General features: G+C 44.9%; 1 protein-coding gene across 1 annotated transcript; it reads right to left on the reverse strand.

Annotated features, from left to right (window-relative positions):
- Window positions 1-7,763: 7,763 nt before the first annotated feature.
- On the reverse strand, window positions 7,764-11,940 carry GDF2 (growth differentiation factor 2; the record flags this gene model as incomplete). Its single annotated transcript, XM_081267663.1, has 2 exons — window positions 7,764-8,707; window positions 11,595-11,940. 2 exons carry the CDS (start codon window positions 11,938-11,940, stop codon window positions 7,764-7,766), a joined length of 1,290 nt encoding a protein of 429 aa, XP_081123789.1.
- Window positions 11,941-18,212: the final 6,272 nt, after the last annotated feature.

Consider the following 18,212-nt stretch of genomic DNA (forward strand, 5'->3'; position numbering starts at 1 on the left):
GATGAAGTTAGCCCTGAGATCTAATCAGCATTATTCTCCTGGTTGAAGGAGACCCCCGTTAATTAGTTCAGGGCTCAGCCACAGCCTGCCAACTACAGGAAGAACAGAGTTATTGGAGGACTTGGGTCTCTGTGGTGCCAGACCTCACACAGAATCCAGATCATTCTACCCACCTGCATGGAGCACACCTGGGAACCAGTCTTAGCTGCATTTCTTGGGCTCCCTGCTCCTAGATCTTCTCCTAGAAATAACATGAATCTTGCTTGAAAATGACTTGCCAGTAACATATAGCAAAACCTAGAACCCCTGCTTTGAGGCATCCCTCTGGGCAAGGAGCATTTCTCTCATTTAAAGACGACGATGGTTCAGACTTCAGTGGTATAGCCTGGGAGCAGCAGTTGGGAGAGTCGCCTGTGGCTCTGCCCTTCCTGGGTCCCCTCAGTTTTCTCCAGGAAACACTTCTTGGGCTGAGTGGGGAGTAGATAGGATCCCATGTGCACCTCAGCAGGCAGCCTGAGAACATGGTCCTGGGGATGGGGGTCTTTCTCTGCCCAGTGGGGAGCCACAATCTGCTCTCTGGAAATTATTATCTCAGGATGTTTACCAAGTGGTTTATGAAGGCCAAAGAGGTCAATTAGCTAAAACAAACATATTTTTAGCTCATTAGGATTTGTTTAATGCCCAAACAACATATGGTCACATCTCTTCACCATTTGCAACCCATGGAAATGAGCCTGATTTGCTGGAAGAATAAGGCCAGAGGTGTGGTACCATCGACATTGCCCTATAAATGCATTTTGTTCATTTTCTCAGGTCCTACAGGGAAGACTAGACCTTCTACTCTGACTCCACCTAGGAAACCCTACCTTGGAGCACGTGGCCCAGAACCCCTCCAAGGGCATTGCTCTGTCATCGATGGAGACTGGGCCACGCTCTGGATAGAAAAGCCTAGGGATACAGAAATAAGTCTCTTTTGGGAGAACATGTAGGATAGAGATGAGCTCTCCAAATAGAATGCCTAGAACTGTGGCTGGGCCTTGATTTGTGTGAGTGGCCCAGAGCCTCAGGAGGAGGTGAGAAAAAGAATCAAAGTTTGTTACAAGTCTCTGGGGTGCCTGAGTTGGGCAGAGGCTGGGAAGACCGGCAGTGCTTCCATCTGGGGTACAGCCCACAGCAGGTTAGAGGGCATGTTTTGTTCCCAGAGTTCTGGAAACTCTCCAGGAGCCGGAGGTGCCTGGCCTGCAAGTGAGGGGAGCTGTAAGCAGAAGGCAGCCAGCCTCCTTAGCCCACCCTGGGTGTAATGTTCTGGGCAAGTCTCCAGAGTAGGAGCTTTCGTGGTGAAAGTTTGCAAGTGGTAAAGTAAATATCCATATACTTATTGTTAAAAGATAAACTTTGGCATAATAAAAATTTTGAGTTTATTTATTTGAACAGACAACAATACACTAATTGGACAGCTTCAACCCAAAGGAACCCCAGGGAGGGCTTTTATAGGGTGAATGCCCAAGCAGAAAAAGGAAATTATTTGATTGGTTAAAGTTTGAGCTCTTGTCTTTGGAGTATCCCAGTGGGTAGCTCAAGACACTAAACCTGATGTTCAGTTGGCCACTGTGATTGGTGGAGCTTTAATTTTATTTTCTTTTAAATTAGCCGTGTATAGGAAATGGGACTGAGTTAGGTCTTTATTTGTTCATGTAAGAAGCACAGGGCATTAGAGCCACCAGGTCTAAGGACCTCTAATTTAGTTATTTTAATACTACCTACCTAGATTCTAGACATTTCTTACCCTTTCCTTAGTTCACCTCTGCCTCTCTGACCCCACAACACACAAGCAGTATATTTTTTAGTCATTTAAGTTGAACTTTATCTTTACTTTATTTTGCCTTTTTGTGTTTACTTTTTTAGAATCAAAAGAGTGAAAGGTACTCATTTTCACAAAAATGTGTAAATAATCTCTTCCCAAAGACTTTCTTCTGATTCAAATTTCTTTACTAACCAGTAATAACCAAAAGGAGCCTTATTTCTGACCATCTGAGAACATGATCCTGGAGATGGGGGGGGGGGTCTTTCTCTGCACAGTGGGGAGCCACAATCTGCTCTCTGGAAATTATTATCTCAGGATGTTTACCAAGTGGTTTATGAAGGCCTTCCCCCAAAGGAGTCTTTTTTCTGGTCATCTGTATACCCACTAAATAGCTTTCTGTTCTCACTTGTCTCTGTATCATAGACAGAGACACACCTGAAGGAGAGACACACTTGTGGGTGTACCCCGCCCCCTCCCCGCCAAATCTGCCCAGCCCAGGGTAGTGTAGAGAGTAAGCTGCATTTTGTTTTACTCACTTAAAACATACAGCATAAACATCCCTCCCACTCGAAGTCTATCCATTAAATTCATCATTTTAATGGCTCTAGAAGAGTTCTTGATGATATGCTGATCTGTTCCCCTGGTGCTATGGTTTGGGTATCACCCCTGGAATTCATGTGTTGAAAATTCATCCTCAAAGTTAGGTGTTAGTGATATTTGGAAGTGGGGCCTTTGGAAGGTAATTAAGATTAGATGAGGCCATGGCAGGGGGTGAAATAGAGGGGGAGCCTGGGATGGCATTGGTGGCTTTATGAGTAGAGGAAGAGGGATGAGAGCTAGCACACTTGCTCTGTCTTGTCATGCGATGCCCTCCACCATGCTATGTAGCAGCAGAAGGCCTCACTAGATGCTGAACAAACGCTGCTATACTCTGGACCTCATACCTTCAGAACCATAAGCCAAATAAACTGTTCTTTAAAAATTATCTGGTCTGTGGCATTCAGTTATAGCAACAGAAAAATCACCTAATGAGATACTTTAAGTCATTCGTTTTCCTTCTTTAATGACATTGCAAGAAATATTCTCATGGACATATTTTTAAGGGCCAATTGTTTTCTGTTTCTGTATATAAATCCTCAAAAAAGGGCTTCCTGAATTCAGGGTATATATACTTGTTTGTTTCCTGCAACATACTTTTCCAGTAAATTCTAAGTTGTATAATAAATGTGTACATTTTGTTTTTCACAACTGAATTGATATATAACTAACAAATGAAAAACTGCCCATACATGAATTATATAATCTGGTGAGTATTGACCTGTATATAGACCCATGAAATTATGTGATAATGTATATTACTTTTACCACCATTTTTCCCCATACTCTATTAACCAATCCACCCCACATCCCCATCTCCAGGCAATTTACTCCTTAGTTTTCTGTCATCAGAAAGTTTCTAGAATTTACATAAATGGAATTATGCTGAGTTGATGATTCTTGTTTGTCTATCTTCTTTCACACATTATAAAGCTCTTTTGGGTTGTTGAGTTCTCAGAAGGACAAGGGAAGAGGACAGGTAGTCTGTCCAGACCATGAACACCAGGGTCTGCAGCTGGCCCAGAGGTTGACAGGTCCAGGGTTGGGTGAGGCTGCTTTCTTCACGGTGTAGTGGTACCCATCGGCACACCTGACTGTAGAGTTCCTAGAGTTGTGGGTGGGAACTGATGCTAAAAGAAAACACCCTGTGGGATTTCATAGATCTATAGTTCAGAATTCATTATGAGCATCAGTGCAAGGTTATGGACATTATAAAAAACAAAAACTTATTACCTACAGTCTCTATCATTTCATAAAAGCAGAAGAGATAGATAAGCACACCCAAAACCACATGTTACTTTAATGAACAACTTTTCTGCCCTCATCTTACTCACTTTATCCAGAAAGAAACTTTTGGAAAATCTCTCCAGCCCCTTGTGGGTCAGTATGTTAGTCATGTCTGCCACAACAGAGGACTCCCCACAGCCTCCATCAAGATGGCTCCTATGTCAGGGTTCACCAAACAGATGGTGCTGCAGAAAGGCAGATGTTGACCTAGGCTGGGAAGCATCTTTCTGATGGGCAACATCGTGTGTGTGTGTTAATGAAACAGGTCCCCTGGGGACTGAATCATTCCCTGAATCAGCCTCCAGGGTGCCCCGGGACTTGGAAAACCAAGATGCCAAACACACTCTTGTATCCAGAATCAGCAACATTATTTGCAGGACTGACTGAGGAATGAAAATGGGGGCTCCTTTTACAATAATTCTTACAAATTTCAAGATGGCCCCAAAACATTCAAATCATCTCAAGGTCTATGCAGCTGCCCGAGCCACACACCTATGCTCCTATCCATTCCAAAGCCCTCTGAGGTTAGGCCTCTTGTGAGTAAAAGGAGAGCACAACCCTGAGGACCTAACCTTGAGACTCTCTGTGCCATTACAGATTGCATCTGGGCCTGCTTCAGAGGCTGGCCAGGCAGAGAAAAAACCCACAGAGGTGGACAGGCCCCAGGTTTTGCTGCTGCATGTCCTGAGCTACCACCTCCAACATGCTGACCTCATCTAAAGAGGAGCAAGCAAAAACTCTTTTGGGGCTGCTATGAGAACCAGCTCAAATGATGGTATGGGAGCTTCCTGAGTCCAAGAAGACCCATCTCAAGCACAAGTCATATGTGTTCAAGTTATATGTGCAGCAGATAAAGGAAGAATCTGATGTCCAGAACAAGTAGATCTGGTTAGACAAACTGAATATAGAACCAAACCCTTCGCACTAAGTGAAAAAGAGCCTCTGAGCTGAATGTGGCAGGGCCTTCCACTTCCACATGTGTTGGTTTGGCCCACATCGAAGTAAAGCCAGCCTTGGAAAGAAGATGTTTGCAAGCTGATAATGAACAGGGATTTTGCCCCTCTTGCAAATCTGGTAAGCTTCTTGGAATGATAAAACCACAGTGTTTAGTGTCCCTGTTAACAAAACTTCTTCTGCAATGAGTGGTGCCCATAAGTGTCTGGATGCCCATGGGATCTTGCACAGTGAGGCAAAAGGGGCAGTGCCCATGGAGGACAAAGCCTAAGGATGACAGAGTCTGGAGTGGACAGTACCCAGGGGAAGGCAGCTTTACATATAAAATGACAGGTTCTGTCTGGTTTGTCTTGTTCATGCTCTAGCTTTGATTTTTGCTGTTAGTAGGAACTTGATCTTGAGGAAGGCTCAGGCAATAGAACTGCTGCCCAAAGATTGTGGGCATGTCCTATCAAACTGAATTTCAGTGACAAGATTTCCACCCTGTTATAATAAAAGGAAAAAGCTTTGCGAACTGTTTCCAATGCAGCATTGAAAGTGGAGGTCAATAGGCAGGGGGCTTTGGGGCCACATAAGTAACTATAGGATGGTGATGCTCCATTGTGTTCTATGTCTGTGTGTGAACAATCTTTGAAGAATCCTATGCAAAGAATGACCCAGAGAAATGGAAGCTAGAGAACACATCTTAGTTTAATCATCGCATTCTGTGTTTTTGCACATCTGACCATATCAGTTTGTCCTGAGCTATAGGCACATTGGCCCTATGGGAATGACCAAGGTGAGAGACTCATGGATTCCTCTCCAGAAGAGTCAAGGTAACAAGTGGCACAGGATAGGAGGTCAGCAGCTCCCCAGGGTAGGCCTGTTGCAACTGTGTAACAGAAGCACTGTAGCCCTACTAAGAGTAGAAAGGTGGAACTGGAGCCTCACTGGGGGCCAGGGTAGATGACACTGGAGCTGGGGCCTCACTCACAGACACTGGGACTTGGGTTGTTTTTCTGGTACTGAGGGGAAGGGCAGGATGGTATACCAAGGGCAGAGAACTTGGGTGGAGTTTGACTGGAGCTGGGCATATGAGCAAGGGTGTGGTAGACAGATATCGGAGGAGTTATATAGGCCTCTGGACACTGGGTGGAGATGAAGTGAGATTATTCAGGTTTCTTAAAGCCATGTTCATCCTATTTTGAAATATGGGAACATAAAGGAAGGTGAGGCAACTATCATCATGCACTTGAGAACTTCTACACAGACAGTAGCTCACACCTTCACATGTACACACAGGCCCATGTCTAAACACACCCACTCACTCCAATGGACAGACACAGCCACTCTTGGCCTACCATCCATGGTCACAGCACTCTTGGCAGCTCCATGGTCCTCCTCTCCAACCCCCACCTGGGGAAATTGCTGACACATATCAAGGCCAGGAGGAGTGTGGAGCTGGAGGATCCTGTGTCACATTTAGAAAAGGTCACAGATCAGACACTTGACTTTATTTCCAAGTGAAACTTACACCCAGGCACAGAAACACACCACCAGGACTTGAAGAAATTGTCACCCAACTGTAAACAGCATTGCCATACCACACTGTCTAGCACATAACACGAATTCCTATTTTCTCCAACTCCAGCAATCAAACAATAATGTTGCATAGTATTTTTGTGTTAAAGTCATTCACTGACTCCATGTAAACATTTAACACAAAGCATTTCTTTTATTTTTTAAATATGAGGGAGTTGCAGTCAATGGGGGTGCCCAGGTCTTTCTAAGGCTCCTTCAGGCCCTGCTCTGGTCAGGGGTCAACAGGCCATGGGTTGGGATCTTTGTGACTCAAATTCTTCCTCATGCCATCCAGGTCTATATACATCAAGGAGAGTCAGAGCAGAGGATGAAACACATAGGAAATGGAAATTCGTTCCTCCCCTGGAGCCAGTGGAGGCAGAACACACATTACTCAAGAAAGCTGGCAAGAACAGTCCGAGCCAGTGGCAGCCAATAAGTACCAGACATCTTTAGAGGCTAGGGAGTCCTCACCCAGGAAGGCTGGACATCTTATCACTTGAGTGCATGTCACCGAGGATTTAAAAATAGGGATGTTTTACATACTAACTCAAAAGCATATTTAATTTCAACAAATTCAAATTCTAGTCCTATCCCCTGTGGAATCATTTGGCAGGGGACACTTGCGGGTGCCTTCTACTCAGTAGGGAACTGCAGAGACTGAGGCCATCAGCTGTCCCTCCCAGACTATCACAGAGTGATTGTATGAGCTCTGCAACAGAGAGTCAAAGTAGCCTTGATGCATGTCAGAGGTGCTACTGTCTTAAACTGTCTTTCTCTATTCTGCAGTTGGTTTGGGTGTGGTTTCTCAGTGACTCGATGGTGGTATTATAAAGCATTTAGCCACAGAATGAGCACAGGCATCACACAGAAAGGTGGTGTACCAGATGGAATGAGCAGCCCAGTCATACCGGTGAGTACCCACTGGAGCTCAGCTCGGCTTGTCCTCAATACTCCAGCTTCACAATGTCTAATAGCACTTTCAGTACAGAGTGACATGCTAACCTGAATGGGAAGGTCCCAGGCTTTGTTGTCACACAAACTTGGGTTGGGATCCCACCTTTGATCAGTACTAACTCACCTGCCTAGGTTTTGGTTTCTACATCTATAAATCAGAAGTCATAATGATCAACTCATTTGGGTGTGGGAAATTACACAAATTGACTGGTCGAAGCTTGTTCCTTTTCTCTTCTCTCCCAAAGTTTATTGGAATAAGCCCCATCCTCCGTGACCTCTGTAATTTCTATAAATGTTTGCATGTCACCTGTCTAGACTCCTCTGACTAGTTTCTGCTCAGATTTCTGCTCCGTATTTTCTTATGTTCCCCTGACATCATTTCCCTTCCATCCCAGCAGCCATCCAGACTGTCCAGCCGTCACCCTCCCCACCAGTAGGAGCCAGTGGTGCGTACTTTGCATGGGGAGTGAGAGGGACAGCAGGCTCCCTTTCTTTCTCCAGGTAGCATGCAGATCAACTTATTCCCTGTCATACCCAGGGGACATAGGAGCTCTTCTCAGAATCCCTATTCCCACCCTGCCTCCCCTAGTCCGGAGGGCAACCACTACCTGCACCCACACTCTGCCACACTCATCCCCTCGTAGTGGTACTTGAGGGTGGGCACCCCCATGTCATCCTTGTAGAGGATGGAGATGGGACTCAGTTTAGTGGGCACACAGCAGGCCTTGCCCACCTTTGTGGGGAACTTGAGATGCACCAGGGTTTGCACAATGGCATGCTTTGTCGGTGTCACATCATCGGCCAGGGGAAAGAAGCAGCCACCTTTACACTCATAGGCATCATACTCCTTGGGTGCGATGATCCAGCTGTCCCAGCCAATGTCTTCAAAGTTCACCCTTAGCGAGGTCTTCTGACAGTGGCTGCTGGCCCCTATGCTCCTCTTCCGTCTGGCTAAAGACAAACCCGTGACCATGTGGCCGTCCACATCCTCCTCTTCCTCCTCATCCTCCTGGTTCTCACCTGCCTCCCTGTAGTTTTTCTTAGGTGTCTTCCTAAGGATGCTCTCCTGCTCATGGCCAATCATCTCCCTAAGCTCCAGCCTGGTCTCCTTGGTCCCGTTGCTGCGGTCATTGGAGAAGACGACAAAGAAGGGAAGGTTTCTGGAACCTGGAGGGACACTGATGTCCAATGTATCACAGCCCTTCCTACGGCTTTCCACAGTTACCTCGAGCTTATTTTTGCTCTTTGTGGAATCTGCCCTGACCCATCGCTTCACAGCACTGGATACTTCCAAGGTCTCCCAGCCCTCATCCTGAATGTCCTGGGACACCAGAAAGGTCTTGGTCCCTGAGGCACCTTCTCCATCCAGCACATCATAGATGACCATGTTTCCTTCTAGCCCATGAGATGAGTCCACGTGGTTTTGACAGGAGACGTAGAGACGGAGCTCAGCCCTGGTGATTTGCTCATGCCTGGGGATGGAGATGTTGAAGAGAAGAATGTGTTTCTGGAATGGCAAGTCCTCTGTGGCAGTTGTAGAGACAACATCTGAAATGCAAACACACCAGGGTAGATGTCTGTCTGCAGTCTGTTCTCATGACACCAAATCACATCTCATCACTTGAACGAAACAACATCTAGGACGACAGATTTTATCTCTATTATCCCTATTCTGTTTCACTTCAGTCCTTAGTAGAAGAGTGTTTTTTAAACACTGATTTAGGATCTTCCAAGAAAAAGCAGAGGCAGATGCCTGCAGTTAGGTCAACAGTCCCTACTATTTATTGAATACTTACTACATACCTAGCAATATGCTAGGAACTTGACATATTGTACCTTACTTTAATCCTATCACCTTACTTAGGGAAGATCTAATTATTATTCCACTTTTACAGATATACAGACTGGGACTTAAGACATTTAATTGCCAAAGTGCACACAGTGAGTATCTTTTTTTAATTATTATTTGTCATTTATCTTAACATAACAAAAAAAAATACAAAATGCCTTTTCCACATTAGATCTGGTTGGGGATGGTGAAAGTCTAATTAAATTAAGACAAGGTAAGAAATATCAGCATCCAAGCAGTGTAGAAATTATTTGGAATTGTATCGTCCTAGCAAAGCGAAAATGGACAGTGTTTATTAGAAGAAAGACAAATATTAGCCAGGCAGGTATGTCCAGTCAGAAATGAGGCTTGCCTTTTAGTAAAATAATTACCTCTATTTCCCATTTCTTCTAAGTTGACACTTGGCCATTACACTATCCCATGGCTAACCCACCCCCCTCCACACACACACAAAGAAGAAGAAAAGTTGCACTTTTAAAAGTTGCACTTTTAGACTATCTTCTATAGTCATCCCCTCTTATTCTCCAGGAATATGTTCCAAGATATACAATGAATCAAAAGATATTTGAAAGTATGGAATAGTATACAACTGTGTGTGTGTGTGTGTGTGTGTATAATTCATAACTTAGACAAGGTAAGAAATTAACAACCATGGTTAATATTAAAGTTAAAATATAACAACTAGAACAATATACTATAATACAAACTATTTGGAACTTATAAATTGTTTCTGGAATTTTCTGCACTGTAGATAAGGGAGGACAACTGTATGTTCTAACATGGTGAAGACCTTGTGCTGTAAAAACACTGCAGGCAAGTGTTGCTATCTGATGAAATGAAATAACCAACCCTCTCTGCTCCTCATTAGGCTTACCTGGGAAAGTTCTGAATCTCCCTGAGCCTCAGTTTTCCTTTCTGTAGAATGGGGTTCATCAAGCCTTCCCTCCCAATGGTGTGAGGCTTTGTCAAGGTGACATATAGAACTTATCAGACACAGTCCCTGGCTCACAGCAGATACTTAATGAGTTCTTCTATGTCCCTCCCCTTTTACCAACTCATACACACTTCCTGCATGCAACGTATCACAGGGTCTTCTTCCCTTCAGCTCTCCCTGGTCTCCTCACCCAACATAGCTACTCCATTTCAGCCCCTGTGGGATGTGCTGAGCTGCCATGGCACATTGAACAGTGTGAACCAGGCATTCACAACCTAATGTGCTCTAAATGTGGCATGGCTAGACAATGAATGTGGGGCCAGGATCAGACACCCAGCAAACAGATTCCTGCCTTCCCTAAGTCGTATCAGATAGAAGAGATGAAAATGGATTGCTTCCCAGGTTGTGAGTATGGGCGTGTGAGGGGATCACTGACAGGGTTTCATGTGCTCGACTCCCTGGTCTGCGGAATATGGTGGGTTAGGCCCCAAGCAAAGAAGCCCATTACCCCCATAAGGTGGAGGTCACAGTTGTGTCCTGTGGACCTGGTGGCCTGCATATTTCAACTTCAAAAAACACAAACAAAAACTAAAATGAAGCCATGGTTTTAAAATCAGGAAGTTCACATAAAATTCAGATTTTTCTTATGCTTTGGAGTAAAAAGAAAATCCAATAGCACTGAGTCATCATGTTTCAAATTGTACTGTTTTTACACAGGCACATGCTCTGCAGACTGGGCAGTTCTGGCCTGGCCTGTCTGTGGCACTGAGCTGGGCCTCTTGGGCATTTGCAGGTCTCAGACTCAGTGCTCAAAGCCCTTTAGAAAAAGAAGCAGCAGATAAACAAGCCAGCGCTATACAGGCTGCAGGGCCTAGGCCAGAAACCAGCTGCTTAACCTTTACTGTGGCCCGACCTGGACAAGTTCAGCCATGTGAGCTTTGGCCTCCCTGTCCAGAAATCCATTCCCCTAATCCTGGGATGTTGAATGAGTTAGCAGACTTAGGCTTTAAGTCAATGTTCATCTTCTAGCCTTCTTAGTCAGGGAAATTTATATTTAGAAGATAATGAGATTCTCTTCTCACACTTCTCTGTCAAAAGATTCTATCTGGGTTTTAAAAGCCCTTTTATGAAAGAATTATGAGTTCCACCAAAGTTTTAAAATATAGCAATTAAGGGCTAAATCAGTTGTCTGTTTCTAAGTAGGAAAGGAACAGAAATGTTGGGGTGGGGGCAGATGGAAAGAGAAAAAAATTCCAGAAGGGAGAGTCAGGAAGAGGGAAGGGTAGAGGGAGGGATAGGGAGGGGAAGGAAGATAGCATCCCTGAGGACCTACCGTATTACAGGTGGCACGTGGCCCAGGGAAGGAGAATCCGCCAGAGCAGAGCTGTCCACTAGAACCTTCTGTGATGGTGGAAGGCCCTATGATTTGCACTGCCCCACAGGAAAGCCATTAGCCACATACAACCACTGAGCCCTGGAAACACAGCTGGTGAAACTAGAGAACTAAGTTTTCATTTTATATCACTGTCATCCATTTCAAAGCACACTTGAAGAGCTGTATGTGGCCAGTGGCCACCCCACTGGGCAGAGCGGGTCCACACTGTGGGCTGGTGAGTCCCACCCCAGGGCAGATGGGAGCAAGCTGACTCTACCTTCCACGCTGAAGCTCCGCACGATGTTGGAGGCTGGGGTGGAAGACTTGTCGGCGGTGTACCTGTTGTACAGGTCGATCATGTACTGTGGCGGCTCCAGTCTGGTTTTATCCTGGGAGGGGACCCCACTCAGGTTGAGGCTGCGTAAGAAATCCACCTTCATGTTCTCCAGGAACACCTTCAGATCAAAAGTGCCCTCCTGCCACCCTCCTCCAGGATCTTCCAGAAAGTTGCGGGTGTTTCCCTGCGTAGACACCCTTGCCCAGCTCTGTAACGGCTTCCCCTGCAGGGAGCAGGCCAGCAGGGACAGTGTGGGCAGGGCCACCCACAATGCCCCAGGGTACATCTTGGGCCCTGTAGAGGAGACTGCAGGGCTGCCGAGGTGTGTTAGCGGGTGCGAGGAGGGGCCCTGGAGGAGACAGCCCGCATCCTCCTGCTGAAGGCTTTGCAGAGTGCCCCCGGGGCCAGCACGAGGCTCTCCCCTGCCCTCCCCAGGCAGTCCTCCACTGGTTCTTATCTGGCTCTCAATGCAGCACTCCCCATCTCTTATCTAAGACAACTCTCTTTTAATGAAGGCTCTATAAACATCTGACAAATACACAGAGCTTGTGGGAAGGACACAGTCTACTGTAAAGGGTCTGCGTTTTTCCGGGGGGTTATTGCCCCCTAATTAGGATCTTTTCTCATTTCCTTGCCAGCTATGTTCAGAGGAATCTCAAGGCAGGATGACATATGCCCCATCTCCTGGGCCAAAGCAACAAAGAATCCAGGAAATGAGACTGAAAATCCTTCCAGATATAGAAACAACACAAAGAACCCAGAAAATGATACAAACTATGGGGTCCAGGAGGGATGGATGTGGGGTGCGGACCACATACAGGGTTAGTCAGAGGCCTAGTCCTTGAAGAATCAAGACCTACACGCATGGTGCAACTGTTCCATCTGCCAGATGAGCTCCTGAGAGTCAGAGGTGGAACATGAATGTGCAAATGTAACTTAGTGTTGGGGGAGGACTTTGGAGCCAGAGAAGATGATGGTTTGAATCCCAGCTCCCTCACATATTTCCTGTAAGTATGACCTGGAGCAAGTCACTTTAGCTCTTTGAGCCTCCTCTTCAGAAGACAGCTGTTAGGATTAATAAGATTATGTGCTCCCATGTGGCAGCAATCACCACCGTCCCCAGCCAGTTAGGTGTCTGCCTGCAGGCTGCCACCTCTTCACCCCTGGGTCTGACTGATATGAAGCTAAAGCAGGAAGCCTCATACCCACATCACCAACTGCTCTGCAGCAGCACCACAAACCCATGGGTCCTACTGGACCAGAACCCCAGCTCTGGTCCCAGCTCTGATACTGTCACTGGTCTGTGTGAGGGTGGGGGAGTATGGGTCTTGGCTTATCAGCTGGGAGGCCACAGAAAAGAGACAGAAAGTTCTGACTTGTACATGCCCAGAAATGGGCCCCTGGACTGGAGGTTCATTTAATGCAGCCCAGGTAGAAGCTTGCAAGATCCCAGGGACTGTTATTTTGAAAGGAGTATGCCTACACAGTCTCTGTCCATCTCTATCATGTGTGGCATTAAATGAGTAAGGTCAAAAAATATTTGGAGAGCGTGTATGCTGGTCTGTTCTGAGGAGCATGGACCTAATTCTATTTCATGTTGGGGGGACTCCCAGAGAAAGGGTGCAAGAGCTAAGAAGGTTCAAGGTGATGCAGGGGGCCAAGGCAGGCTGTGGTCAGAGATCTGAGATAGGAAAGGTAAAACTAGGAACCCCAGGTGGCCAGCCTGAACAGAACTTGCTGTCCCCATCCTTTGAGGACACAACCAGAGGAAGAAGGGAAATGCATAGTTTCAGAAATGCTGCTTTGGGGTGGGGCAGGAAGCATGCTTGGGCCTTGGTCCAGCTTAGTTCAAGAATTCTGTGGGGCAGGGAAAAGATGAATGAATGCCAAGACCAGGTCAGAGCTTCAGCTGCAGAACACGGTGCAGGCTGGGAAGGGGTAGAGAACATGGTGGCAGCACCCAACATGCTGTAGCCCTGGGGCTGCCCAGGACCCATCCACACTCAAGAGGCCGAGTAAAGACACAATAGAGCGTGGTCTGGATATGCTCAGGGAACCACAAGGGGCTGATACAGAGTGCTATTTTTAAAATGTGAGAGATTTTTTTTACCATCTTTTATTAATGCCAGAGTTAACATTTTGAGTTCTGTAATCACTATCTGAAACTCTGGTAGCCTAAAATTTTCAGATTTGAGAAATATATTATGGTGCATAATATCCCAAAGGAATCAAGGTGATGCCTAAGAATCAAAACATACCAGTATTTCTGCTGTGAAGTAAATACATAAACACAAATATCCATTCAGATCAAGTTTTGCTATAGAAGTAAAAAAAAATAAATTTTAGTACTTTAGATGGGTTTGAATTTGGGAATCTCAGATGAAAAGACCGTGGACCTGTTTATGTAAGAGGTCATCATATCTGGCTATGGAAGCTGCATGTGCACACGGCCTGGTGGCACTAGTCACATCCACTCTGATGTGAGTGGCTCTTCTTAGAGCTGTGCAATGTAATATGCCTGTGCATTTCTGAAACTTTCTTCCACACAAACTCAGAGGATCCATATATGCTTGCATCTCCTTTATTGTTTTTAATTATTGTCTTAAACCTGCCTGATCCATACTATTAGGAAGTCTAGTTTACTCTTTCTTGAATTGTTCAAGTACCCTATGGGATTATTTAGTCCAGAGGGAATTGGGGTGAAATGATGTCAATCTCTTAATGTTGGAAAGAGGGAGGGAGAAAGGGATCCTAGGAGGACCCACCTGCTGCTGCTTCCCAACAGTACTGGCTTTGCTTTCGGGATGGTCCTGCAAACCTAAAACCTACTTGTCTGGATGGCCTGGCTGGTCCAGGTTTCTCTCCAGGTTTCTACAGTGTCCTCCATTAGGCATAAGGTAACAGCTTTCTCAGGCACACTCCTATGCTTACCTGTTCTCTGGATGGCATGCCTCTGTGGCAGGTGCCTGGGTCAAGAGAAGAGGTCAGCCATGGTCACATGCAAATCTTAATGCACCCTTTGTCACAAATCTCTAGGTTCTTATGGGAATCCTGGATTACCAGCCCAGACTCTCACTTCCTTTAGGTGGTGATTTCAGCAAACTTCAATCCTTTCTGTTGGCTTTATTAATTAGCCTTTCGTGATCAAAATACTCAAAAGAATAACTTTAGCCCGCAGCCAGCACAGGCTTCATAAATGAAGGTTGGCCTACGTGACAAATCCAAAAGGGAGTTTGAATTAAAGAGACAGGCCCTAATTACCTTTAAACCAGCTCCAGGATGGCTTCTCCTTCCTCCAGCCTCAAGCTACCCGTTAGAGTAGGAGGTTTACTGAAGAGGCCAGTGAGAGAGAGAGAGAGAGAACACGCCAGGGAGTGGACTTTTATTGGGGAACAAAAAATTCTGGGGAAAATCCCATCCAATGAAGATTAAGGGGGGTAGTGTCCCAAGGTCAGGTGGGACAACTGGGTATTCAGGGGTTGTGGCCAGGCACGACTCCACACAGACAGGCCCTCGGACTTGAGAAGGGTGGGGAAAGCTCTGGACACAAAGATGTGTCTAAGCGCCTCTCGCCCAGCCAGGGAGGTAACTCAAATCACGTGCGAGGATGGCCTCCCACAAACAACTTAGAGGAGGAAAAGTTTATTTTAGGCTCAAGTTTTCTAGGATTTCAGTCCATGATCGCCCAACTTCACCCCTCTGGCTGAAGGTGAGACAGAACGTCATGATGGCAAGGTGTGGAGGAGAGAAACTGCTAAGCTCATGGCAGCTCATAAGCAGGGAGAGAGAGAGAAAGGATCCAGGGGTTCAAGATATAATACTCAAGGGTACACCCCCAGAGACTTATTTCTTCCAGCCACATCCATCTGCCTATAGTTACTACACAGTACAGTGGTCCTTTCAATGTATTAATAAAACAAATAGATGGATCCACTGATCAGGTTACAACTCTCATAATCTAAACATTTCACTTCTGAACATTAACATAGGAGCTTTGGGGGGGACACCTCATATCCAAATATTAGCCTTGCATATCTGAACAAATACCCCTAACTCTGAGTCTTAGGGGACAGGTTTGGGTCTTGTTTTATCTTTCTCAGAAGATACCATTATTCTCATTCAAAAGGACCCTTTCCCTCTCCTGTCACTAGCTTTTTATTTCGGAGGTCTCAGGAAGTGAGATTGAACATGGCTCAACAAAATGTAAGGCAAAATGTAGTCCCTTCTTGGGACTTCAGCCTCCCAAATGATAAAACTTTCCATAAATTTCATTTTTAATAACCAAATACTATCCAATCATATGAACATCCTGATGTAAACCTCCAACTGTAGGACAGTTAGACTACTTAGGCCAATATGGAAGAGCACATTATTGCATGTCATTATAGTCAACATTTTATGTATTTTCTTAGATAGTTCATCAAGTGGATAACTGAGACAAAGTATATGTAAACGTGTATAAAGCTCTTGGTAAGCTCATTGCTTAGCTGGTTTCCAGAAATGTTCTTAATATTCACTTCCATGAACAAAGACTAATAAACCTGTCTCACCATTCCCTCACCAGAATTGGTAATGTGAAGTAAAATTTACTGGAAGCCATTGTTGTGGACTAGCCTCCTGCGCTAGGTAGCCTCCTGCACCATGCAGACGGAAAGAAGCCAGAATGGAGTCACTCAGGCTCAGTGCCATGAGATCCAACTGAGTTCTGAAAGAGGCCAGTCAAAAAGAAAGGAAAAGAAAAGAAACAAAACCATAAGAATTTTATAGCAAACAATAAAAAGGGCCCAGTTAACCTGAGCCAGCATGGTAAGGAAGTCCGTTTGTTCTAACCCTATAAGGAAAGTAATTTTGAAATCACCAATCTGCTTTTTGTTCTCTTTTGATGCATTTCTTTGCCCTTTTCTACCTATAAAAGCACCTCCTCTTTTCAGCTCATTGGAACATTCAATTTTATAATTTTATATCAATTACATGAGAATTATATAATTATATGTAAGCAATTATAATTATATATAAATAATATACACACACATATATTTATTTACACATAACCATCCATGTGTAATTATAAATATAATTTATATATTATTTAAAAGAATAAAATCATAAATATATAAAATTATAATTATATTTAAAGTAATATAATTTATAAAATATATAATAATATTTATTTTTTATAATTATATATTTTATAATTTACTATTGCCATCTATCCTAGCTGGCGACCTAATGCTGGGTTCACAAAATCTGACGATTCCAATAACTTAAGAAGACGGTGAAGAAAGCACGTAAACACACAGAAATAACTTTTCAATAATCTGGGGACCTCTCTAAAACCTTAGGGGTCCATGGAAATTGAGAGCCACTGAATTCTTTATTCTTATATAAGGGACACACAAGGGGAGTTTCCATGGAACATTCTATCCCAAAAAGACCAAAGGGGTAGAATTACAAAGGGACAGGTGAGTATAACTCAACCCCAATGGGTGATGCCTACTCCTGGAGCCATACCTTTTACCCAAGCTGGGGTAACACCCAAGTTACTGTGACCTGGTACTACCATGCCAGACTGAAGGCAATAATTGTTCAGAACCCCATGCATCAGGACTTAAAGGCCTCTGTATCCAGGGCACCTCCAACAATTTACACTTGGAATCAGAAAAGTCAACAAAAATCCTTAAACTAAATTTGTTGCAATTTTGTCTTTTAATAGTAAGTTAATGAAGACTCACAACAAAAGCTAATGTGCATTGCTAACTGGGCTGGACTGCATTCTTCCTTATATTCATAGACAGCCTGGGTCAGGAAGAGCTGGTAAATTCCTTCCCAGCCCCGATATTATACTTTGCTGAGCCATGCCACAGAATATGGACTTCAGCCTCCCAAGAAATAAAACTCTGGAGAGTTCTCACCTGGTCCAAGGCCAGGCTCAGGAATCACATTTGTCACTGTCCAGAGAGAAGCCAGAGGACTCCCCAGATGCCTGGGAGCTCTTAGGAACACACCCTTAGCATAGAACCCAGAACATGGCGAGCATTCAATAAATAATCATTATTATTGCTATTGTCAATATAGTGCTTAGGCTTCCTATACTGTCTCGTTCCCTACCCATGGGCCAGATTATCCTTCCCAGGCCTCACATCCTCCCTGCCGTCCTCTACCTGGACAATTCCTGACTGTCCTTAGATGCCAACCTAGGACTCCTTCACACACAACCTCTGGGTTTTGAGCAGCTGCACTTTGCTGGATATGTCTGAGAAAACAAAGGGCCCTAGCACTGCTGGTCTCCTGGTTTGAGCTGTTCTATCCTTGGAGGAGGAGTGTTCTGTGGGGCGTACTGGCCTGACTGGGTTTGACCTGGCTGTTGCCAGCTTGGCCTTGGCCCCATGTCTATTTGTGACATTCCTGTGTGTGGTGACTTTTAAACAAAGCTTTCATAGCATCATCCCTCCCAGGACTTGTGATTTATAGAAATCCCACGCAGTTGCTGTGAGAGAAGCACAGTTTATTGAACAGTAGAAGCAGATGTGGCTCATCCATTTATTTCAGGTTTCACTG

The sequence above is a fragment of the Spermophilus citellus genome, assembly GCF_964194105.1.
Source record: "Spermophilus citellus genome assembly, chromosome: 15".
In the NCBI taxonomy this organism is placed as follows: Eukaryota; Metazoa; Chordata; class Mammalia; order Rodentia; family Sciuridae; genus Spermophilus; species Spermophilus citellus.